The following is a 26,371-nucleotide window of genomic DNA, read 5'->3' as shown; positions in this document are numbered from 1 at the left end:
TTATGCACACCTTCCATTTGATTTTTGAGTAATATTGTTCAAATTTTCACATATGTAAGAATTCTAGAAAGTTCTTGTTAGATTGGTCCATATACATTTAATGAACTCTTCTTACCATTATATATTTCCAAATTCATGAAGATTGTTTCTATTATCTTACTGACCACCAGAGGTCTCCAGAAATAAGCCATCATACAGAACAATTAGTATCAAGCAGGAAAGTATTATAAGAAAACAAATCTATTGTGTGAGGGTCAATCCTAACCATGTTCTCCAATTTTTTTCGATAGAAAGACAATGATGTATCTTTTACACATTGGCTTCTCTTGACTTTGGAGTTTTCCACAGCTTTGGCATTACCATATACTACCATACATTAAGTCATAAAATATTTAATAAGCATATTCATTATCAATGATTCTATCATTATACTGCATAGACGACTTGAGATGGGGTCAGAAGAGATACAGGAAAATAATTCATCTTTTCACCACCTCTGGCTCTTCCCCACTACCTAGAGTTCCACTGCTTCCCCCTTCCCCTTGGGAATCATAGCCTTACATGTGTATGATAGAACAATACTTTCTCAGTGGTGAAAAGAATATTCTAGAGTGGCTTTCACCTACTTAGTGGAAACAAAGCCCCCAGGAATTCTCCTGCCAAAGTCTCTTCTTTCCACCCAAAATCCTACTTTATATTCAACCTTAACCTGAAGGGAAAGAAATACTTTTCTTATTCTTGTAATATGTGAAGCACCAAAGTCAAAGTAGAATAAAGATAAGGAAGGGTATCTGAAGAACTGTAGCATTGGGAATGTTTTAAAATGTGGAAAACATAATTTCTTGATAAGACATTTAGGAAACACAATTGGTTGCTAAGTAAATATGTAGGTAGCATTTACTTTCACTTTTCACTTTCACGCATTGGAGAAGGAAATGGCAACCCACTCCAGTGTTCTTGCCTGGAGAATCCCAGGGACGGGGGAGCCTGGTGGGCTGCCGTCTATTGGGTCGCCCAGAGTCAGACACGACTGAAGTGACTTAGCAGCAGCAGCAGCATTTAATACCACCCAGCCTTTCCCAACAGCAGAAGAAGTGAGACTGTTTTATTACAGGTATCCATAAAGTACATCTAAGATGAATCAGCTTCTTCACTGTAGAAACAGGGAAACTAAAAAAGAATGATTATGGCATTGAGATGTGAAGGTTCGCACTCAGCATCTCTGTACCTGAGGGCCATCACCTACCATAGTACTCCCACTTGGATACAGGCGCCACGGCTATTCCACACTTGAACACACCACTTCCTGCTCCCAGCACCATTGAGGTTACATACCCTCCGTATGACTAAGAAATGGAAACAGTTATTTTTATGGAGGTAAAGGAATTAAGGACATATGGTAAGCAAGTCGCAGTTTCCACATTTCTCACATCTTTATATACTGTGCCTCTTTCGAGATAGAAAGCAGGATAGAGGAGGCTTAAATTGGCCTTAATTGGGCAGTATCTAAAGACTACCCGTTCAGAGCCTTGGTCCCTTTTCTTGGTAGGTGTAAGAGGGAAAGTACTGACATTCTGCTGAGTAGTACTAATTAAAAACAAAACAACAAAAACAAAAAAAAGTTAAAGAAAACAAAACAAAAAGGCAATAAACTCTAAGTTTTTACTTTTTTGGACTCCCGAGAAAAAGTGTCTCTCCTTCCCTCTCCCCCTCTGTCTTTCCTTCTCTTTATCCCTCTTTCTTGCCTCCTCTTCTTACTTGCTCACCTCCTTTCCCCATTGTAATAAACAAAAGCGTAAGCCTGGGGAGGACTCATTGCCCAGAAATCTAAGACATTTGGACCTTCTTAGATGGACATGATGGTTGTGATTTACACCTCCAAATATGGACAAACAAAAGTAAATTATCCTGTTTTGGATTACATTCAGTAAGGAACACATCAGCCAAAGTACTCACCCAGCCCCAAATTGCAATCCGTTTGTCGTCCACAAATCCCATTTTTGAAAACTGTCTAAAATGCATGGAGGAAGTCCACGAATTAGTATCACACTGTGTATAGAAAACGAAGGTAACCGCACAAATGTGAAACCCTGCCATTTGTTCTCTATTTCATTCTCTTAGAAATTAAGATTAATTGCTACCAGCAATCAAATAAACACCTGAGATCAATGTCTATCATTTTTAACTTAAGAGCCAGATGAACAAGGTTTACTTGTTTTGGAGTCCATAAAAATTATGTGTGTGTGTGTGTCTGTATGATTCACAGAAAACAAATCCTGGCTGTTTTTTTCACAGCTGTATATAAAAATTTGCAGCCCAGATGCACTTTTTTAAACATAATTGAATTTAAACCTCTCCAGATGTTTTTCAGTTTGAGAGAGGCTGCCCCTGCAATAGAGAAACATGGGAGCATGGAGAACATCTGTGCAGGGCTGAGAAGTATCTCTGGGCCCCCTACCTGAGGACTTAAACACCATTCTCTAAATACATCCCTTCTTATGATGGGTGTTGATTAGTTAATTCAACACTGTGAAATATGAGGCAATTCTTCCTTGAAGGACTAAGATGTCTTTTTGTCACTAAATTGTGTGGTTGGAATCCAGGTAAAGAAAGGAGAAAAATATTCTTTGCATCTATTTCTTAGTCTTAGCCTTACATCAAAAGGCAATTGGTTTACTTAAAAAAAAAAAAATCTAGCAAATGGAGTTCTTAACTTGGTAGTATCGAGGGAGGTGGGGGACCCTCACCCACTGACCTATATGTGACCTTAAGAACCTTTGTTTTCAATTGACGGTATATGTCTTAGACTGCTCTGAGTTAAGCAATATTAGAAAAAATTCAATGTAAGTACTTTTCAACTCATCTTCTCCATGTAAACTTTTTAAACTTAGAACACATATATATAGAAACGTGTACCAAATCACAAGTGTGCAAGCTCGTAAGCCTTTACAGAGTGAGCATACCTTGAACCAAAAAATGGGGCAATACTATCACCCAGAAGCCTCTGGGTCATTTTTCTCTTTGGAAAAAAAAAAAAATTCTTTCATTGAATCCCAGAAAACTTTCACCTGAATTTGTACCAATATAAATTCAATTGTGGATATAAGATATATACTTTTGTTCCTGGTTTCTTTCACTCATCAGTCTGTGAGATTCATCTGTGTTGTTGTACATAGTTCCTTTGAGTTGCTGAAAAAAAGTAACTACTCATTACTTTTGAAACAGAGTTGTATATTGTGGGTAACACAATTCTATCATTTTAGACTTGAGAGGCGCTGGAAGCCATGCCCTTCCTCACAGAGGACCAATCTGGATAAATAAAAATGAACTTGTAAAAATATCAAAGCCTCGCTCTTGAAAACAACTTATGGTCATATCTAAATCTTATTTATTTTTTTACTTTCAAGGAAAATAGCTAATCATTAACTTTGATTTAACAGATTTAGGATTACTTAATAAATTGTCATCTTTTCTCCTTGTTGGTTGTTCCTTTTTTTAAAGGCATTTTCTTCCATCCATTTAATCATTCACAATTTTTTTTTCCATTTCCTAGTTTCTGATTTCACAACACTATTTAAAATCGTTAATTTCCAGACATCTCTGCAGTTGGTTATGGAACCTCAAAGACTACATTCCCCATTTACTGGTTGAATGCAACTGAAAGTAAGTTGAAGGGAAACCCAGATTCAAGACCTGAACAGTCTTGGCAAATTATCTAACCTAAGAGCTTCCATTTCTTTACCTTAAGTGTAAGGTCTGAACACTCATCTCTGAGGGTTGCTGTGTAGCTTCAGGGATAAGGCAGGTAAAACAGTGCATGTTATATGTGCACTCCAGGATAACCACCAATTAAGATTAAAATCTTTCTGAAGTCAGACCACATCTATTTATAGTCTCACGACTGATGTGATTCTTCCTTAAAGAATCCCTTATAACTGAGTGACAACGGTCGTATTCCACAACTTTCCCAAACTGGGGGAGGAACTCTCAACTCAGCAGAATGTAGGTACCACTCCTAAGACTACATGGCTGTCATCCTACTCTGACATAAATGTACACCAATCTCCTCTATTTATCCTTGACCATAGGGGTGGCTTGCTTGTTTAGTTAGATGTTTACTCAGAGGCACATTTATCCCTGTTTTGTCCATGTGTTTGATGAATTCTGAGTCCCTATTGCTAGAAGATGGTAGCACGCATATCAATTCCCTTTCTAAGCCTGAACATAATATTTTCACTAAAAATCCAGCCCAGGGATGAATGATTCTTCCCAGGACACTTGAAATTCTTTATACTTCACAACTTTAAAATATAAATGGGGGGCGGGGAATTAAATAGCCTCTGAATTCACCTCCTAGTCACTCACCTGGTTGCTTCAATTTGATCTTCAACTTCAAATGTTCCCAATCTTCTGTTGATTGCGTGCATGATCTTATCTCCTTGGTAACCACTTCCTCTGCCATCAAAGCTAGCTACTATAATGTTTTCTGTGCTTGCAAGGTAAGTAGCCCAGTTGAGTCTGAAGATAGCATCTGCTTTTTGACTACAGGGGCCTGCATATCTGTGAAAAATCCCAAATTGTTAGCCTTTGTGGTTTTCCTGAGTCAAATGAAGAGGGCTTGCGTTTCTAATTCCCTGTGGACAAGAAGTGTACATCTTTCCTGTTCATGAGCCTGAAATCGTGCCAGCCACCAGGGAGTTCTCAGTGGGTCCTGTCAAACTTGATAGTCATGACAACATGACTATAATGGCTGTGTGTTTCCTCCGAAGATGCCCATCAGTTTTATCTTTGAAGATTGCTATCAAACACAGACTTCACAGGCCAATGTTTGCTGCCGCTGCTGCTAAGTCGCTTCAGTCATATCCGACTCTGTGCGACCCCATAGACAGCAGCCCACCAGGCTCCCCCGTCCCTGGGATTCTCCAGGCAAGAACACTGGAGTGGGTTGCCATTTCCTTCTCCAATGTATGAAAGTGAAAAGTGAAAGTGAAGTCGCTCAGTCGTGTCCAACTCTTCGAGACCGCATGGACTGCAGCCTACCAGGCTCCTCCATCCATGGGATATTCCAGGCAAGAGTACTGGAGTGGGGTGCCATCGCCTTCTCTGAGACCAATGTTTACTAGGTTGCATATATCTTGGAAATCAAAGAAGTAAATACTCTAATAATTAGAAGAGGGGAGTTGTGTTATGAAAAAATAATGAAGATGACAATAAATGCAGCTTCAAATATATCTTTCTGATTGAGCTTACAAACACTCTTAGACTACACGTTTCCTTGATTAGAACTTCCTGAGGACTTCCCTGGTGTCTCAGACGGTAAAGCGTCTATCTACAATGTGGGAGACCCGGGTTCGATCCCTGGGTCAGGAAGATCCGCTGGAGAAGGAAATAGCAATCCACTCCAGTACTATTGCCTGGAAAATCCCATGGACAGAGGAGCCTGGTAGGCTAAGAGTCCATGGGGTCGCAAAGAGTAGGACACGAATGAGCAACTTCACTTACTTCACTTACTTCCTTAAGGACTTTGACTGTTGTAGGATATGCACTGCCTTTGCTTCAGTGGCCAGCACAGTGCTGCTCACTAAGGCTCCACAAGGCACTGTGGAATGGGCCAAAGTATGAACGGACACCTCAAGGAAGGGACTTCACTGGTGATCCAGTGGTTAAGACTGCACTCCCAGTGCAGGAGGCATGGGTTCGATCCCTGGTCAGAGAACTAAGATCCCACATGCCATATGGTGCAGCCAAAACAAACAAAAAAACAAACTTCAAAGGAGAAAGAAATAGACTATTGGAAAATGGGTTATTGTTGGCATTCTACTTATTAACAAGTTTAATTCTCTCATAGCTGCATTCTTCACAGGCTGTAACTTATCCATACATAGCTGTGTATACAGTCTTCATCAAGCCCTCTCATTTCCATTTGTTAATCAAGACATTCCCTCCAGGTCATCGGGTCTTGTAAATAGGTCTTCTTTGCATGATCTACAAGACTCCTGGACCCAGAACTTCTCGGGTAACTCTTCCCTTCCCAGCCCATCTCTCCTACTCATCTGTTCACTCTCCCTGCCAACAGGATTGGACAAGACCTGCTTGGACATCTTTGTTAACATCTTCCTCCCTTTCCTTGGGGATGGCAGTCAAAAGAACTTCAGTTTTAAGCCAAATATTATATGACTTTAATTTTGACTCAGATAGGTAAGAATGTGCCTGCAATGCAGGAAACCTGGGTTGCATCCCTGGGTTGGGAAGATCCCCTGGAGAAGGGAATGTCTACCCACTCCAGTATTCTTGCCTGGAGAATTCCATGGACAGAGGAGCCTGATGGGCTACAGTTTATGGGGTTGCAAAGAGTTGGACACAACTGATTGACTAACACTTTCACATTTTTTTTTATTGTGCAACTTTAATTTTACACTAGATATTGTATCATTCTAAGTTTTAGAAAAAGAAGGCATTCATGAATTTCTTAAGCAAGTAAACATTTTTTTTAATTTGTGAAATACCCTGGTCCTTTCAATGATATTAAATTTGGTAGAGTTAATAGGTTCCCTTAGTATTAACTATGTGTCAGGTTAAATAAACTTGAAGATTAAGCAACATTATTTTTAAAAATAGAAAACAAAGATTTTGACATCTAAGAAAATGAAGAGGAAAATCACTGAAAAGAACTGTTTCTTAAAACTTTCCTAATGAAAGGGAGATTTAGTTAATATTTACTGAGCAGTCCAAGAAGATAAAAATATCACTTTTTTTCTTTTTAAACAAACCCTTGTGTCAAAACATTACTCTTTTTTAATTGTAAAGAATCTTGTTCAGTACTGGGGCTAAGGCCCCAAGCAAGTGAATGTTATTGTAGTCAAAATTTGACTAAATTAGGTGTAATGAGAATCCAACAGTGTATCTGAAAGTTTAAAATACCTCCTTCTCTTTTTCTGAACTTTTATGTTTGGCTTACATGGAATTGTAAATGCAGGGGAACGTGCTGTATAAAGGGTGTGTCTCATGTTAGTATCTGTATTCCTTCTTTTCTTTTTTTTTGCTAGTAACAACTGGAAAGTATCCCCAAGTTTTCAGTTTTCTTTTCTGTATAACGGACCCGATAGAACTGACTATACAGGCTTGCAGTGTGGACAGAATAAGGCAAATTACCCGGCATGCAGCAGGCACATAGCTCATGTGCTGGTTTGTTTAGTTTTGAATAAAGGAAATGAGGCAAGCTGGGATCGGAAGAGTGGCATTGTGGCACTATATGTGAGTCAGGGCAATTTTGGAAAGATTGAAGAAAAATGCTTTCCTACTAATTACCCAAAATACAAAGATACCATAGTTAGACCTCATGGGAGCTCACATTTACTGCTCAAAGACTTGTGATTTCAGAACTTTCTCTAGGACTTGGAGAAGTTTAAATTATATAATGAATACTTTCTCATATCATATCTTCTCTTCACCAAAAACGGGAATGGAAAATACCAGGCAATGATATTTCAGGACCTAAATAAAGAGAAACCTGACACTGGAATGAATTAAAGACCACCAATGAGAGATATCTGGGTAAATTTAGGGATAAGGAAACTGTGAAGACTGTAATACCCATCTATTGCTTATTAAAATGTCTAAGAGGTAAGGATGAAAATGGGGACTTGAGAATCTCTTTCAAATTCTCTTGGAGTTCAAGGGGGGAAAAAATCAAAACAAAACCCATATGCCATTATGAGGGAAAAAGAGTGTCTAGCTTCTCTATTAGAAAGATGGTAGACAATACAGGCTTGGATCTGTGATTGCAAAATGGAAGAATTATTAAAATTGCTCTACAATAATTCAGGAAGAGAGAAAGGATGCATTTGTCTCTATTTTTCAGTGAGCTACACCGGGTAAATATGTACAATGGTTAGCGTCTACATTATTCCTTTAGCTTGAATACTTACACTTCTAATAGCAGAGGATATTTCTTGGATTTATCAAAATGAGGAGGCAAGATCATCTGATACCAAAATTCTAAACAAACAGAAAGATTAACTAATGAATTAAGAACACATTAGCACGTGGTTTTGGTTTCTTATCTCTGTCAGTGACAAGTAACATGTAGAGTTTAGCAATTTGTTAAATTAGAATAGAAAAAGAAAATGAACTGTTTTGATTTAGCATGCTTTTCAGCTATAAAAAATAGTCTCCTTCAGGTTAAAATACTAGTTTCATGTTAAAACAAAGTTGTTTCTAATGGGTTTATTAAATACATTGGTGTTTTGTAAAATAAAAGTGCATCTTAGAATTGCTAATGTTTTGTTTTTATGATTCTGTTCTTTGGCATCTGATCTACTTATCTAGTTTGTTTATGGCTTATGTTCTAAGTTTTCCTCCAAAATGTTTTCCTCGTCTTGAATTTCTTTGAAGATGTTTAGGATTTTTAGTTGGCCTTAACACTATTTTAAAATTCTGATTTAATAACATTTTTGTAATCCTTACTGCCATCGCAGGCTGTAAGCTGAGTCCCCATTTCCAGCTCTGTGTTTCACAGAATGAAGCTAGGTTTATGTGGGCCAAACTGTTCTGCACGATCTTGTGCAGGTCCATTTAATTCGCTCCGTTTGATTTAACATCAGGTTAATAAAATTTGTCCCTAAACAATAAATTGGTTACCTTTGCTACCAAATTCAGGCTGATTAGTTAGACTAATCTTTAAAAACGAGAGAGAAAGAGAGAGAGGAGAGTTGTTTCATATTTTAATAAGATTATTTCCAGCTTCAGTAGATTTAACCTCCAAGGAAAAAAAATCCTTATCTCTAGAGATGTTTCTTCCTTATGTTCACCTTTCTTTTGTATTTTGGTTGTTATAATTATTTTAGTTGAGGAAAAAAAGAAAAGTTTTGGAGTAAAATATTTATATAGGTAGATTTTTCTTTAATTTGTATTTTGCTGGTTATTTTATGCTTTCTGATCAAATGTGCTTATGAGAACTAAAATTTTAGTCTCTTTTATATTTGAGTAGAATGTCAAACTATCAGTTGATCACGATGCTTTTTAAAAATATGTCAAACCCAGTATTTGATCTCTCTTTGTTTGAATCAACACTAGTTAACTGGAAATGTTTTACTTCCTATATTTAAGATGCACAGTCTTTTCTCTGGGGGTCACATCCAAATATTTAATATGTTCTATTGTAATATTCAATGCCTTCTGTTCCAGGAAGTCCAGTTAGCTCTTCAAAACCCTAAGCCCTTGCCAGTCAAACCAGATTCAAGGGCCAGCAGCAGTAGCATCAGGTGGGAGTTTATTACAAGCGTCAATCCTGGGCCCAGGCTCACGGGCCGGCTCAAAATGTGCACATTAATGAGGTCCCAGGTGAGCCATAAGCACCTGCAGTTTCAGGAGCATTGCTCTAAGCTCTTCTTCAGAAGCACCCTCCACTCTCCATGCTTTTCCTGCCACTTAAAACTGGAGGAGCTGAATGTCTTCTACTATTAGCCTTTATTAAAAAATAATCTAAAATAAATCACTCTTAATGGATCCCCCCCTTCCCTATGAATTATTAGCCCTTAATGGAAAAAACAAACAAAAACAACTACAAAAAAAGACAGGATTTCCTACTCAAAGAAACCCCTTGTTCTTAGTGGTCCCTGAACATAATACACGATCAGGCCATTAGGCCAGGGCCTATCATGGAGAGGAAGTTAGGAAAAATTCAAGATTTCTGTCCTGGGACTGAAGTTTCAACATTTTATAGCCAAACTTAAATTTTTTTACACAAGTCATTTTCAATCTGTTTGGGTTAAAGGTAAAATATATTAGTATTTCATTGTTAAAAACACAATTAATACTTAATAGTAGGATAAAATTACTAATGGGATGACGCTGAACTAGCTAGCAACAGTGCATTTTATCCAAATATTTTCCAATTAAGGTAATACATTTTATGTAGAATATTATATTTTTAGATTAAAAAAATATAAAACTAGTCATTCTTGTGATAGAACATTTTATGAAAAAGTAACATTATAATAGATTTATGTATAAAATACATACTGTCAGATCAAGTTACATTTAGTTATAATTTTATTGGTGTTTCCATGAAAAGTTACATTCCGAGAGAAATTTCACTTACTTGTCCCATGCAAATCAATGAAGTCCAGTTTCTTTGAGGGCATCTGGACGTCCTTCAGCACTTGATCCAAATCTGAATTGTTTTCCAGGACTCTCAGTTCTCAACAAACATTTGAAGCATTTGTTACAACGTGAAGAATTTGGATTGTGCAAAGCAATAAGGAACAAGTGGGTGATTCACTGATGAGACTATACATACTTCATATTTTAAGCCTTGTGTTCAAGTCATTGTCAAGACACTCTAAAGCTGAAGAAAATCCCATTATGCTAAGCACATGTTGCTCCTATTCACACACACTTTCCTAAAAGCCAAACCAAGGGTAAAATATGAAAATGTTACCTTTATCATTGTTGCTGTTATGCAGAGTATAGAGGGGCAGACCAGGACCTGTTAAAATAATCAGGGAAAAAAATATATTTCAGAGCTTTAAAAGAAAAATACCATATTTTTCAAAAATAGCATTTGTTACCATTTAACTTTGATATAACTTTGACACCACTTAGCTTTGATAGAATAAATATCACAGTGGATAAGAGGCTTATAAGTGTTAGCTGATTTTCTTTTTCCTTAGAATGAGCGCAATTTGAGTCTAAGAAGTATTAATATTACTGGGAAGGTACCGAGCTCTGGAGAATGAAACAGAAATTGCACATCTGGCCCTGCTTAGTGCCTTACGCATATTATCATGTCTGAACCCATTTTTTTTCCTGTGAACTAAGCCTCTGAGACCCAGAGTAAGCCCCCAGCCTTCCTGGCTCTAACTCCGAGGTCCAGAGAGGCCACACCCTCTAGCAGGCCCTGCCCACTAGGGGTGGAGCTCAGGAGACAGGTACCCCGCCACCCACACTCCACTGCCACTCCACTTTCCACTTCCCCACCTTCAAAGGGCAGATCCCCTCCGCTGCTGTCCCCACTATGGAGGACTGGGCCAGGTGGCACATCTGCAATGTGCCTGACTTGGATAAGCGATTCCTTCCTGGCATGCGAAAGTGTTTTTCTCACACGCTCAGATCTTCACTATTTATCCCAACTGTGGTAGTTGCAGAGTGGAAGGTAATGTATAGAAAAAGCTACTTAGTGAGCTATTTAATTTTGACACATTTGGATCACACTATTAATTTTTACATTTGATCAGAACCACAGTGGAGGCATTCTAAGGACCTGGGATTGAATCCTTGACTTTCCTGCTTTGTGACTTAGGACAGCATACCTATGCTTCAGTCTCTTCATGTATAAAATTAGTATAATCATATCTACATTACAGAGTTTTATTAAGGATCAAATAAGATCATGAATACAAAACTTGAGCACAGTGCCTAATATACATAAAACACATGCCCAAAAATGGTGACTGGAAACAGCCATAGTAAAGAACTAGGAAGAAAAATATGACATTAAAGAAAATGTGCCAATGCAGAAAGGTTCAGATAAGGAGACCTCTTTTTGGCAATGGACAGTTCTTGTCAACTTTTCAGAATATCCAAATTTCTTCCTCTCACTTTGAGAAGTAATCTAGTGTTTAATGGCAGAGGTCTGTCTAAACCCTCTTGTGCTTCTTATGGCTGCATGACCTGTGAAATCACATTACCTCTTTGTCTAGATTTCTTCATTTTTAATAAAGAAAACAATAATAACAACAGTTACAGAAGATGAAGCTGTGAGCAGGCTGAGTCACAGGGCCCTGCCTTACGTACATTTTTCTCATTTAAAGGGGCAAGTGCATACAATTATAATTTGCATTAAAAATGCACACTAGGTGTGTACAGAAGGATGCACGTGCCTCTGCCATACATAAGCTCTGGGTACGTGTGCTTTCAGCCTAAAAGCAAGCCTCTTGGTTAGAACGGGAAAGAAGGATGGCTAACTCACCACTTACCCGTGAGTGAAAGGGAAAAGGACTTACGTGATTTCAAGCATTCAGATTCAATAGGAGAGAAGTGATCAAGGCAGAAAAAATATTTCCTAAACTGGACACTGAAAAGGAGGTTTCAGGGATGGAGATGCTGAGCCAGGAGGGTGGTGAGAAGGTTGTCCAGAGAGGGGAGGGGATGGAGGGAGCGACTTGAGAGGGACTTTGTGGGTACCCTCTGCTCAGTTCAAACTTACCGGAACATCTCAGCTGATAGTACTTTGCCTCTTGACTGAATGATACAGAGTAATACTGACACCTGTCTGGATTCAGCTCACAGCTGAGGCACGTCACTTTTGTGTAGTCATTAAGTTGGATTCTGTAAAACCAATGGTGGAAATTAAGTACTTGATAAAGGGATAAATGAAAGAAGGAATTAAATGATGCCAGGTACTAGTTTCAAAAATATCAGAATGCCAAGAAATACTCATGAAACTTAATGAGTTCATATGCAATAAATGCAGTAATTAATCCATGATAACCTCAAACCTCCCATTGTTTGCAAATATCACAAAGCATCTATAAAGTCATGCTCTTTTGATGACATATGGGTTGGTTTATACAGGAATAAAAGCATTCGATAGTAGTTCCAATTTAATATATTAGGACTAGGCAAAAAAATAAAATAAAAAATGAAAACATAAGAGCCGAAAATGTTCATTAGCTAAAAGCTCATTAACAATTTGATAAAATTCTTACTTATAAAGATTTCTTGCACCTGGCATTCCTTTATATTCATTGCTAATGTAGTATCTGGGGAGAAAACAAATGAAATGTATTAATTATGTTTTACAGAAAAAGTCAAGTATACGCCCTTGAACTCAACTACCAGCATTAGTGTTCATACAGGCACATGTGTATTAGTGCTTGCCCTACTTGTATCATTTTTCCTGCCCTTTTATTTCTCAGAAATAGGGGCATCATCTCTAAATAGGGGACTCTTTTTTTTTTTTTTAAACAGGCTGAAGTATCTGAATATGAGGATTACTCCCTTAGTTAACATGACAAGTAAAAACTCAAAAAAGTCTTTCAGAAAAATAAGACTGGACAACTAGTCTGAAGTTGAAGCCCCATTTATCTATGTGGTGGTGGTGGGTTAGTCACTAAGTTGTGTCTGACTCTTGCAACCCCATGGACGGTAGCCTGCCAGGCTCCTCTGTCCATGGGATTTCCCAGGCAAAAATGCTGGAGTAGGTTGCCTTTTCTTTCTCCAGGGGATTTTCCCAACCCAGGGATCGAACCCAGGTCTCCTACATTGCAGGCAGATTCTTTACCAACCAGGGAAGCCCCCATTTATCTGTACTATTTTCCATATTCTCTGTTTCATAACACAGCCCACTCGGTGGCAGGTGCCCTATCCTTCTGAGAGTGGCAGAGCCACTTTTAAACAGGACCTTCAAAAACTGCTTTGAGCAATGGCAAAACTCCTCTGTGGTGAAACTGATACAAAATTATAAAAGTGCCTCAGGTTCTAGTGGAAAACAACACTCCCTGACCCGCCATCTTGGGCATGGTCACTGAGCCTCCACAGAGCTTTCCTTTTGCCACAGGTGAAGGCTGAGACAGGTACAGTAGCCTCTCCAAGCCTTCTAAACATACGGCGTCAGCTGAAATCTATCAAAATGCCCCAGAATAGTTCAGTGTTCCAAAACGTTTAAGAAAAAGAGGCTGCAGCATTTCTAATGTAAAGCAGGTAAGAGCAAGAGGTAGTGCTGATTGGTGGCATGGTATCAAGTCTGCTGAGCATATGTGAAAATCATTAAGGCTTCCGTATGTTAGAAAGAAAAAAGTCCTGAACACATTCCAAATAGACTACTCTTTATTTGTAGAAGATTTTTTCCTTATTTCTGGGCAAAGGAGGGCGTGATTCTGACAAATACATCGACATCCTACTGATGATTAGAATACTTACAGATAATCCCTGGTAAGAGCTTCTATCCCAATGACCTCCCAGGCTCCTTTTGTAATAAATGTGCAATTCTGATGGGATTTAAAAAAAAAATAGGTTTATTAGATTCTCTCTCTGATCAAGTTAAGGGGAGGATTAAATAATTTATATCAGGAATTCAGGTAATCTCAGGTCTTTTTCTTGGGTCTCTTTACCCCATCCTACCTTACTCCAGATACCACCGGGGTATCTGAATTAGTCTGATTATTTGTACATAGTGATCGACTTTACCACATGATTTCCACTTCAAATTAGTTTCCCAAAAAAGGAGATCAACCCAAAATAAATCATGTAAAAATACTCACTCTCTTATCTGTTTGGAAGTGACAAATGTGTTTGTAACCCTCTTCGTTGCTAATGATCTTGTAGAAGCTATTCCCGTCAGAGGTAAAATGAGGCTCTGCAGGCCTAAACTAGAAAATAATAGAAAACATGAAACATGTTAAAGCACATTAGTCTTAGCTCAGTACCAGTTTTAGTTTCAGAAAGTCCTTCCAACACCTATGCTCAAAACCCATGATTCATTTACTTGCCAAATGCAATCAGAGGGTCTCAAGAGAAAATTCTCCTAGAAAATACAGACAAAAGATTTAACTCCTAAGGGCTTTCTGGTGGGGAGCAAATGAAAGAATGGGCTTCCCAGGTGGCTGCTGCTGCTGCTTCTGCTGCTAAGTCGCTTCAGTCGTGTCCGACTCTGTGCGACCCCATAGACGGCAGCCCACCAGGCTCCCCCACCCCTGGGATTCTCTAGGCAAGAATACTGGAGTGGGTTGCCGTTTCCTTCTCCATTCCAGGTGGCACCACTGGTAAAGAACCTGCCTGCCAATGCAGGAGATGTAAGAGATGCAGGTTTGATCCCTGGGTTGGGAAGATCCCCTGGAGGAGGGCATGGCAACCCACTCCAGTATTCTTACCTGGAGAACCCCAGGGATAGAGGAGCTTGGTGGGCTATGGTCCATAGGGTCACAGAGTCGGTCATGACCGAAGTAGCTTAACATGCATGCATGCAAACGAAAGAATGTAGGGGGGATTACACATGACATTCAACATATAGCAGTGGTCATTGTTAACCCTTAGGCATCTTCTATCTGTGGAGAATAATGCTATGATGTTGTGATACAAGCGTGAAAAAAAAATAGCATCAGTCTTTCAGTTCTATTAAGTAAATTTCCTCCATGTCACAACGTGCTTTCTTGAAACAGACTAATATTATTTTTGACTGTTTCTGGTTGGAGGATGGTTTGTAATTTGAGGGATGCCCCGCCCCCAACCTTGTTTCTTATACATCATTTTTTTGAAAGTCAGACTTAGAAACTCTTTAATCATTTCTGGACTAGATACCATAAGGAATGTCTGTCGTATATTTCATACGGAAACATTCATATAGTTATCATTTTTTATTATAAGCCTTCTCATTTTGCTAAATAGGATCAACAATTTACCCCAAAAAATAGTTGTATGGAAATATAGAACAAAATTTCCATTTTCTACAGTTCGATAGAAGATAGTTCTCAGAACATAATGTCGTTTAAGCAGAAGAGGGTCTCTCCCAGCCTGATAAGAATATGTCTCTTTCCGACTTCTATTTCCTTACTACATTGAGAGCAGGTAGAAGATGGTCTTTTAAAATTGTTGGTTCACTTCACCCTCGCTGTTTCCTCTCTCATCAGCTCCCATTTTGGGAAGGAAGAAAAATGCTTCTCTCTTCTATTTAGTGATTCAAAGCGAATTCATTTATGGAGCAAGCCGAGGCGTGCAGTACACTTGGTGTTCTCATTACAGAGCTCGGAAACACATTCCCCTCTCTAGACCTGTGTTCACAGCCTTATCTTTTTAATACATTTCCCTGTTTCCCCTGGATGGAGTTGTGCCTAGTAGAAATGTGTGAAAAGTGGCATCTGTCTGGTTAAATACAGAGAGGAAAAAACATATTTTTTTCAAAGAGTCGTGAGGAAGTGTAGCATGTCTCTTGCCATGGAGGAAACCACTTTTCATGTTGGCAAACCTCTCCCCTCTGCCCAATCAATGCCTGAACAAAAAGGACGTGTGAATGCTCGGGGGCGGGGGCTCCAAGCCCAGCTGGAAGGGCTATGTTCCTGGACCAGGGGGCCGCACCTCTGTGCTCTGAGAGAGAAGAAATGTTTTTTAATGTCACTTTGTTTCTCTCATAAAGGGGCTGAATAGAAGTGGTTGTAAAAATTAGGTGTGATTCAATCTTCCTCTTTCACACCGCCACAGTGGCTGGAGTGCCTTCATCAGCTCGCTTCACTCCATGGTCTTGTCGCAGCGGGCCAGTGAGCCCTGACTGAGGCGTAGTGTGAGGCGGGAGAAGTCACTGAGGGGCACCTGCTTTCTTGGATAAAGTTCTGCCTCGGGGTATAATAAAGTATGAACCCACATATGATTCCTCCAAAGAGAGGGGCAGAGCGGGTGTGGTGTGTATGCCACCTCCATTCAACAGTAGGTAGTCATGTCTCCTTCTGCATTTGTGCAGGCTGTGGGCAAAAACCACGTTTTCTGCCTCCAAAGTACCTAACTTCAAACATGAGGTCAACAAGGACATTTGGTATCTTGGCTGCCTCTCAGCAACGGTTGTTTTTTAACTTTCCGGGAGCTAGAAATTTGCCTGGAGTAGGTCTTTTGTTTTATCTGCTGTTCTCTTGAATTTTCAGTTGTCCTTTTAATTTTTTTCAACTGAACATGTTATATATTCTCTATAAAAAGGTCTCGCTAGAGGGAGCATTTAAATATTATGAGAAAAAAACTAATATCTCTATTAATAACAAATAACATACAGCCCTTGTTTGTTATATCTGCATATGAAATAGCTCTGAGTATCTGATCCACAGAACAGAAAAATCCATAATTTTTACAACTTACTCTTCCAACCCAGCCAGTGGTACTTATTTCAATGTGTTGCCGTCCCTAGGGAGGGAAAAATAGAGAAATGAGATATGAATTGTATCTTTAGCTGCAATTGGTGGCAATATATGCAAGATTTATTGTACTGAAACGAAAGCTATCTCTATTCCCATATTTATATTTATGTTAGTACCTTTTACATAACTACATTAGAACATTTACCTCTCTTGCCTAGAGCTCTGTCCTGGGAGTGTAACTCGTAGGCCATCTCTAAAACTCATCTAGCATTTTCAATTCAGTGAGTACAGAACTGAAGATTACATCATCTTTCCTCCATCCCCGCCAGCTTGTTCTTACTCCTTTATTCTTCTCCAGGTTAGTGGCACCATTTATTCAAACCAGAGACCTGGGAATCATTCCAGCCTCCCACTCTTCTCACAGGAACCTCCTTAGCCCCTGTCTTCTACTTTTTGACTTCTTTCACCCTTCTCCACTGCTTCTGCCTTAGTTGGTGTCCTGTCGGGTTTCCCAGGTCCACTGCCCTGATCTCCTGGTTGTAGACCCTGCTGTTCTGTTCTCCTTCCAATCTGCTTTCCACTCCACTCAACCCGCAAATGACTTCATCAGTCAACAGATAGTTTTATCTCATTATGATCCTCTCCTGTTTAAAACCTTGAAGTAAGCTCCCTCTGTCTTACAGGGTAAGGCCAAACCCCTCAGAATGGTACCCGAGCCTTAGCCTATATCTCAAACCTCAGCAACATTGCACCTCTCCCTTAACCCTAGTCCTGTGTATCCCCAGCCCCTGTGGGATCCAAGCTGTTCACTTTAGATGCCTTTGCACAGCTTCTGCTCATAGGGTCCACATGCCATCCTGTGCCCCACTTATGGCAGCTTACTCCAGGCTGCTCTCGTCTCCTCTGTGTCATCTCCCATCTCCCTTCGCCTGTCCCTAATCAAGTTGATTATCTCGTTTGCCCTAGATTTCCTTTGTACCTTACATATATACTTTTAGAGCACACTATCCTGATATTGGGATGATTTAATTCACAGGAAGCAAAGAGCTTGGTTTTATGGTTTAGATTCTGGCTGATGTTGTGACCTAAGCAAGCTCCTTAACATTACTGAGCCTGTTTCTGCAGTGTCTGGCTACTGTGAGTGTTCACAGTAATGCTAATTATTATTGGTCTGCATAACAGTATTCCCTACTAGAAAATAAACATTTTGGGGACAGGCATGCTACCTAATATTTTTTTCCACCCAGAGCCATGCATAGAATTCGGAACAAAATAGATATTCAATGATTGCTATATACATATGAATGAGTGGATCAAGATACGGGGCCCAAGATTTCTGAGGCAACTCTGCCCTGTGACTACCCAGAATGAAGCAGGGAGAGGGGGTGTGCAGGCACAGAGCCCATTACCAGAAAAGGGCTCATAGAGGTGTCCTTGGTATATGCCAGAAAACCTCCCCCAGACTTGCCCCTCCTGAGGCTGTTGATCTCTAAGGGGCTTTATTTATTTATTTATTTATTTTTAAATATAAATTTTTTTTAATATAAACTTTTTTATTCTAAGGGGCTTTAAATTTGATCCAAGAGCTGAACCTTGTGGTCTGTGGGCTGGAAAGGCCCCCAGCACGTCAAGGTTGGATTAACACTTGCCTTAATGTTGCCACCCTGTCAGCCTAGAAGTTATCTATTTACTTTCTAAAGCTGTTTACTGCTGAAAAGCAGTCATAGTCATAGAGTGGTTATTAATAATAGGTTTGTGGCCTCTTGATACTTGTTTTGTTTCTTGAACATATATTCAGCAAGTTACTCTGCATACTCTGTTTTCTCTATTGAAACATGTTTCCTTGACCTTGCAGCCCATGGACTGCAAGGACTTGGTGAAGTTTGACATCAGATTCCATTTTCTGGTTTTCCAGCCACCACCCATATCCCAAGTGATAGTCACCATAACTAAAACAGAGCAGTGAAAGAAGGTGAAATAGAAGTACCACCAGGTTATCAAATTATCTAAACGTCAATCAAGACTTATTCACTGCCTCAGGGTCAGACACAGTAGAAAGAATAGAAACTCAAACTGTATTTCCTGACAGCATTCTTCCTGTTTTCATACAGCCCTCAGAGCACATGGAGCTTTGGAAGCAGAATATCCTAATTCAGCCTTACCGCTGAGGAAATCCATCTTCCCGTGGACCGGTCATAGTCACAGATATCCATGATCGAATAGTTCTGAATCCTGCGGAGCCACTGCAACGAAATCCTTTCTTCTGTTACCCATGTCACGTCACACAAGTAGTGATCCCTGAGAGGAGGGAAGGAAGGAAGGACAGAAGGATGCAAGGAAGGGAGGGTGGGGAAGAGAGAGAGAGAGAGAAACTATTTCCAGACCTTGGTACAAATAGACATTTTGCTCAATGAAATCAATCTTCATGGGAATACAATTTTCAATAGTTGTTGAAACCATTTAACACCATAGCATTTCACCCTTTCTTAGAGCACAAAGTGAAACTTAGATCTGAATGGAAATGAAAATGTATCTGACGGGAAGAAGCAGCTAGCATCCCACAGGGCAGCATATGTGGCCCATACCATGACTCAGGACTTTGCAAGTCCTCAACTGGCCTTTGGTGGAGCTGGGGTGTCAAGAGGGACCTTTTCCTGTCTCTTTTCTGCAGTCTTGAAGGAGCATTACAGTGAAGCCAGGGACTCTGGCTGAGATTTGAGTCTTTTCTGATGATTGGATGTGCTTCTCTAGAAAATTCCTGCTAGTAGGTAGAAACTAGAGCTGACCCCTTTCTCAACTTCATTTTCAAAGGGGGAGAAACACGGACTCATATCTCTGCAAACTTTGAAAATCAAATCATTGTATCATACTAATCTCTTCTCAAGTGTCAAAATATGAATCCTGTGAAGAAATTAGGAAACTTTTGTTATTTTAGCATAAATTTATACAAATATCTCGAGCAGTGCAGTCTCCTCCAACACATACCTTTAAGAATTTTTGGAATTACATTTTGAGTGATAGTGAGATGCATGGAATTCATAATTTACCTTTCTGCTAGCCTCCCTAAATATTTGCTTTGGATAATTTATGTTATTTCATTTGCTTCCCACACCCTTGTGTGATTTTGTATGACTGTTCTTAAATCACTCTCGTTAGGTGTCTGATAAAAACCTTGCTTCCTTTTGTCACAAGGATTCCAAAGGAATCTTTTCTTCCAGCCCCTTCCCATCTGACCCTATGGCCGTATCTGTTCCCCCTAAAACGCTCCTTCTTTACTTCACAGGCTGCTCCCTGTCCCCTCCTCTTGTTACTAGGCTCTCTCCCCTGCTTAACTGCAGACTCTCTGAGGGTTCACGGGGTATCTCCAGGGCCTAACAGACTACCTGGCACAAAACAGGCACTCACTAAAGTTCTGTGGATGTGGCACTGAACAGACGGGGCAATCCTGTCCCGTCCTCGCCACCTAAATAGCTCTGTCCTTCCTCAGAATTGATAATCATTTCCTGTCTCCGCTCCCTTCACAGACACTGAATCAAACAACAAATATTTATCAAGCACTTAGGATGGACCAGGGGTTAGATAAAGCACTTTAAATCCTTCACCTTTATGGCATGGAACACTCACTGTGTTAATGTGCCCGGCGGTACCCGGGCCTCCAGGCTGCCTTGCTGCAGGTGGCAGGCGCTGAGAGAAAACTAGAGCCCCTCACCCAGCAGCACAGCACCACATTCACACAGAGACTCCTCTCTACTTCAGTCCTTTCTCTTGCTTATTAAGAACTGCACCCTCTCCAGTCTGCACGGCTGGTGTTCCATGAACAGCCTATGAGGTTTCCCAGCTTTGTCAACCTGCCCTTCAGTTGACATGCTTGAACTTCCTTAGTTGTCGTTGCTGTTTAGTTGTGTCTGACTCTTTTGTGACCCCCGTGAACTATAGCCCACCAGGCCCATATGTCCATGGGATTCTCCAGGCAAGAATACTGGAGTGGGTTGCCATTTCCTTCTCCAGGGGATCATCTGACCCAGGGATTGAACTCACATCTCCTGAACTGGCAGGCAACTACTTTACCACTGAGTCACCAGGGAAACCCCTCAGGGTTTTCTTAAATATCCCTTGCCCATGAAGCTTTTTTGAAGAGACCTCCTTCTAAATGGCTATCACAGGTCTTGTGCCATTTATCCAAACCCCCAGGCTGCAGAGTCTAAGAAGCTGAACGCTGCTTCCGCTGACCCAGGAGTGAGGGCATCTCATCAAACTCTACTGCACTGAGCCCAAGGCAGAGGAGTTAAATGAGAAAATGGAAAGGCAAATCTATCTTCCTGGGGATAGGGAATAAATACTTGCAAAGGAATGGAAGAATGAAGCACAAGATAGAAAACAAAGATTTTTGAAATTAACTTTCTAGACCAGGGGTCAGAATACTTTTTCAGGAAAGGGCCAGCCAGTAAATATTTCCAATTTTTTGGGCTACCTGCTCTGTGTCACAACAGCTCAGCTCTGCCTTGGCAGCACAAAGCAGCCAGAGACAATATGTAAGGGATGAGTGTGGCTGTGTGCCAACAAGAAGAGGCTGAGATGTGAAGTTCATGTAAATTTCACGTGTCAGGAAGTATTATTCTTCTAATGATTTTTCTTCCCAACCATTCAAAAATGTGAAAACCATTCTTACTTGTGGGATCATCCAAAAATGGGTGGGGGCTGGATTAGGCCAGCAGGCCCCGGGGGTGCTAACCCTGGTTCTGTACCAGTAGTTTTTACTGTTTTAAGTCAAAACCCCTTTGTAAACTGGATGAAAATCATGTACCTCTGTCTAGAGAGAAAAAGCTTCCCCACACACATGCACACATTTTCCATGGGCTCCATGGGCATCAATAATGATAGTGGACTCCGGAAATAAACGGCCTTCCTCTTTTCTAAATTTAGGCCTGGTAGGAGGAAGGGGCAGGTGAGGTGGAAGAAAACCCTGATTAACATGATTAGTGGGTCTCCTGGTACTATAAATTTATCTACTGAAAGCCATAAATTGTGCTTCAGGTTCAGCAATCAGCCATGTAAAAATCACTTTTTTCCATTTGAAAACATTGAGCAACAGAATTTGGGAAGTCTGCCAGGAAACTCACATGCGTCTGGCGCCTTCCCTGCCTGTTTCTAGATCAAAGGTTCTTGAACCTGTGTCTTCAGCTACCTTTGTTGCTCTTCATAGCCCAAGCTGTACTCTGCACCCTGGGAGGGCTCCATAAATGCGGTGCACCAGTGGAGCGGACCGTAAATTCTGAATTCACATATAAACGCACTTCTCTTTAATCACAGTTTCTCTTTAGGATTTGGAATTCAGGGGAGATGGAATGAGGGTGCATAATCCACCCCTGATCTGTGATCATGCCAGGTCAGGATGTCAGTGAGTCATGAAAAAGACATAAGGAAACCAATGGCTTAATTGTACTTTTTACAGGAAGATTTAAGTCCCCACTCAAGGTCAGAAAAATCCAACAAGCGGGATCATCGACTACACTTTGCCCTTGGTGCCAACTATATTCTGTCAAAACAGGCTGGTCATAGTGGTTGGGGGAGGGGGTGGAAGTGTGACCAGGCACTGTATAGGCAGCCTGGTATCCCCATGAGCTGCTGACTGCCTATCCCAGGTAAGACATAGTGATTCAACCAGCTCTTCTAACTTCTGGAACAGAATTAGTCCAAGAGGAATACGGTTGATTTTAATACTAAAGCAGTGAAGTAATTTCTGGACACAAGGAGAGTTCAAACCCATTTGGAGTCCACTCTGTGCTAGGAACTGGTCTAAGTGCTGACATAAAACTCATGACCACCTTATGAGGAATGTCAGAGTTCTTGTTTTGCAGACAAATAAACAGAAGTGTAGAGAGGTTAGGTAATTCATCCAAGGTCATCTGCTGGACAGGACTGGAGTCAGGATTAAAAATAAGCAGTTTTGTTTCATATATGATATTATACATGTTTCAATGCCATTCTCCCAAATCATCCATGTGGTGGATTCATGTTGATGTATGGCAAAACCAATACAATATTGTAAAATAATTAACCTCCAATTAAAATAAATAAATTTATATTAAAAAAAATAAGCAGTTGGCTTCATATTTCCTGCTCCTAGTCACTCCCTCAGTAGAATCTCCACCCATCCCTCTGGTAAACATTGCTGGTTAGTTTCACTCTCTTAATTCTTTTCTGGATAAAACTTCTCACTCTATGAAATCTATTTATTCCTCAAGAGTGTGTATAGATAGAATATCTGAATATTACAAAGCAAACCCTATTTAAATGTGCAAGGAGAAACTTGCCTTTGAAAGCACATGACAGGGAATCCCTTTGTAAAGTGGCTGTTGCCTTTCAAAGAGGAAGCATGTAATAAATGTCTGTTGTGTGATATTAAGTCCCCTAATTTGTGTAAATGTTTCTTTTGGTATGTTAAAGATACTTAAAATAAAGTACTTATTATTAACTGGAAAGAATATTGGAAAGAATACCACTTCTAAGAGCAAAGACCCTGATACTGGGAAAGATTGAGGGCAGGAGAAGGCGACCACAGAGGATGAGATGGTTGGTGACGTCACTGACTTAATGGACATGAGTTTGAACAAGCTCTGGAAGATGATGAGGGACAGGGAAGCCTAGTGTGCTTCAGTCCATGAGGCTGCAAAGAGTAGGACACGACTTAGTGACTGAACAACAACACTAAAAGCAACTGTAGGTGGTGGAGTGATTAATTCAGTGAATCACTGAAGCGGGCATCCTGCCAGCGCTGCCACAGGTTTCATGCCACCCTCTGCTCTGACAGCAATGCCAGCCCTCCTGGGTCCACTGACAGATTGCTGAGGACCAGAATGATGGAGGTGAGATGGAGCAGAGCTGAGGGATGCAGAGCCCAAGGCATGTGAACTCCGAAAGTGCCTCCTTTTTGCATACCTTGCAGCGTATTTCAGTCCAGTTCACTGACCTCCGGAGTGAAAATCCCAGACCCTGAAGGTCCCCACTTTATAGAACAAGGGTCCTCAACGGTTCAGAGGAGACACAAAGGCTGTATAAACTCCTATCCCCCCAACACAAAGTCACCTCAACCATCCATCTGTACACAAACTGATCTATTCACTTATTCTACATGTATTGATTAGGCACTTGCTATGTGCCAGGCACCCTTCAAGGTGCATATGTGCTAAGTCGCTTCAGTCATGTACGTTTCTATGTGATCCTGTGGACCATAACCCGCCAGGCTCCTCTGTCCATGGGATTCACCAGGCATGAATACTGTAGTGGGTTGCCATGCCCTTCTCCAGGGAATCGAACTCACATCTCTTATGTCTCCTGCATTGGCAGGCAGGTTCTTTACCACTAGCACCACCTGGGAAGCCCCCCTTCAAGGCACTGGAGATATTATTGTAGGATTGGCCCAACCCCTACCTATAAACTTGTCCTGTTTCAGTCCAGTCATGTGAAGCACTTCTCTAAGACTTAACGATTTTACGTTATCTGCTATTTTCTCCCAAATATTTTGAGCTCTCAAGTTCCCAACATAGGACTTCCTTGGTGGTGCAGATCTGCCTGTCAATGCAGGGGACTCGGGTTTGATTCCCTGGTCTGGGAAGATCCCACATGCAGAGCCCATGCACCACAACTACTGAGCCTGTGCTCAGCAACAAGAGAAACCACTGCAATGAGAAGCCCGCACACCACTACCAAGAGGAGACCACACTTGCCGCAACACTGAACAAAGATCCAGCACAATCAAAGATAAATAAATAAATAAGAAATAAAGAATAAAAATTCCCAACATAGGCAGTCAATGCAAACGAGCAGTTTAATCTGATCAACTTGAACTTTTAATTCATTGAGGGCAGCCACTGGAGGACTGGCTGGTTCTCACTGGCTGTCAGAGGAGCCCCGTCTAACAAACGAGCCTAATCTTCCTGTAGGATTTCAGCTGCTGGGAGCTCTATGATGAAAGGATGAAGCCTAGAAAGAAAATCAGTGATGGGCACGGGCAGAGGGGGGCCTCACTCCAAGAGTGAGTGAATTACCATGTGACACCATAGAGGCTGCAAGGCAGCTGAAGAGGCATAAGTTGCCTGGATGAACCTGACCCTGCTGATCTTCCCAGGAGGCCAGAAAATGGAGCATCACTGTGTACTAGAAAATTTTTCACCAGAGGAACCTCAAGCCTGCTTTTAGAAAAGCTGCAGCTGTACTGATGCTAACAGAGACCAGAGCTGGATTTGCAATTTCATACACAACACAGTCCTGTAGCATTTCCAAAAACACTTCTTTGGTTGAAATACATTCCATAGAAAATACCCATAGTGAGGGAGGCAGCCCTCACCATGAGAGCAGCATGGAGAACTATGAAGAACAGAGACTTAAGGATTCATTCATATAGGGTGAAAAATAAATCTTTAAACTGCTTAAGTTTCCTGAGCTCTGAAATTCACAACTAGGCCTCAGAAAGTGATTTCCAAGTGGGGAAACGCCATCTCTTCATCTAGGAAATAGCCGTGAAAATGATAGCATAGACAGCAGCACGTGGGTAATAAATGAGACAATGTGAGCAGAGCACCAAGCACAATCCCCGACCAGTACAGCTTAATTACAGTATTCACTCTGGCTGGCAGACGGGGGCCTCTGTCCTATTTCCAGCTCCCAAGCCAACTTGCTGTGTGACCTTGAGCAAACGTTTACCTCTTTCAGCCTCAGATCTCTCATCTGTGCCTCCCAGTGGTATTCTGAGTGTTTCTGGAACAACGATGGGTTCTGCTATTCTGAGACTCCTAGGGGAAGGAGGGGGCATGGGGACTGGGCCTGTAACCCAAGCAGCCGCCTGCCATTTGCTTATTGGCACCACGCCTCTGTGTTTTATCTCACTTGCACCAAGGTTGCTGGGTCCTTAAAAACATCTGTAAGATCCAAAGTCCCTTCCTGGGCAGTCCTGAGCTTCCGCATGCTCGGCCATCCTTCTACTCCAACGCTCTTCCTCCGCATCATGCCCTGCCCAATCTGCTCATTCTCCACGATGCTTTCTTTGATTCCCCGGGTCACGGAAAACCCATCTCCGCCTCCTCAGAATGCCTCCTGACTTTTGTTTATGCCTCTGTCATAGGCGTTTTGGGAGTCATTTATTGACATAGTTTATATCCTCCACCCCATCATAAGTGTTGGAAGGCAGACTCACTCCTATGGACATCCATGAGTGTAAACAGTGAGCGCTTAATTAATGTTGATGGGAGAGATGGCTGGAGGGGATCAGACAGCAGATTTTAGAACCTCCAGGTAAATTTATACATCCTTGGACAAATTCAGGAAAAAAAAATAAAACCTTTTAATTGACAATTAATTTTCCCTCAGAATAAATAGGTTAATACAGATCTTTTCTAAGCAAGTGAATGAATTAATAACAATAGAGCAAAGCCTCCAGCTTGCATGATGTAGTCAATGCAACCCTGAACAGGAAGATGCTTTTGTTTTGCTCTGATAATAACTCCAGGCATCTGAGGACACCAGCTGAATCCACA

General features: G+C 40.8%; 1 protein-coding gene across 1 annotated transcript in view; it reads right to left on the bottom strand.

Moving 5' to 3' along the window:
* The window catches only part of DPP4 (dipeptidyl peptidase 4), an 84,819-nt gene that overhangs the window by 15,354 nt on the left and 43,094 nt on the right, over nt 1-26,371 (bottom strand). Inside the window, exons 11-22 of the mRNA XM_055572416.1 lie at nt 19,001-19,136; nt 16,840-16,884; nt 14,265-14,372; nt 13,924-13,991; nt 12,711-12,764; nt 12,209-12,330; nt 10,442-10,489; nt 10,103-10,201; nt 7,929-7,998; nt 4,366-4,560; nt 1,957-2,011; nt 1,247-1,346 (exon numbers count right to left, since the gene is read on the bottom strand). Coding sequence (XP_055428391.1) covers nt 1,247-1,346; nt 1,957-2,011; nt 4,366-4,560; nt 7,929-7,998; nt 10,103-10,201; nt 10,442-10,489; nt 12,209-12,330; nt 12,711-12,764; nt 13,924-13,991; nt 14,265-14,372; nt 16,840-16,884; nt 19,001-19,136 — 1,100 coding nt within the window. The remainder of the gene's footprint in view (nt 1-1,246; nt 1,347-1,956; nt 2,012-4,365; nt 4,561-7,928; nt 7,999-10,102; nt 10,202-10,441; nt 10,490-12,208; nt 12,331-12,710; nt 12,765-13,923; nt 13,992-14,264; nt 14,373-16,839; nt 16,885-19,000; nt 19,137-26,371) is intronic.

The sequence above is a fragment of the Bubalus kerabau genome, chromosome 3 (assembly GCF_029407905.1).
Source record: "Bubalus kerabau isolate K-KA32 ecotype Philippines breed swamp buffalo chromosome 3, PCC_UOA_SB_1v2, whole genome shotgun sequence".
NCBI lineage: Eukaryota > Metazoa > Chordata > Mammalia > Artiodactyla > Bovidae > Bubalus > Bubalus kerabau.
This window is presented reverse-complemented; position numbering and strand designations above follow the sequence as displayed.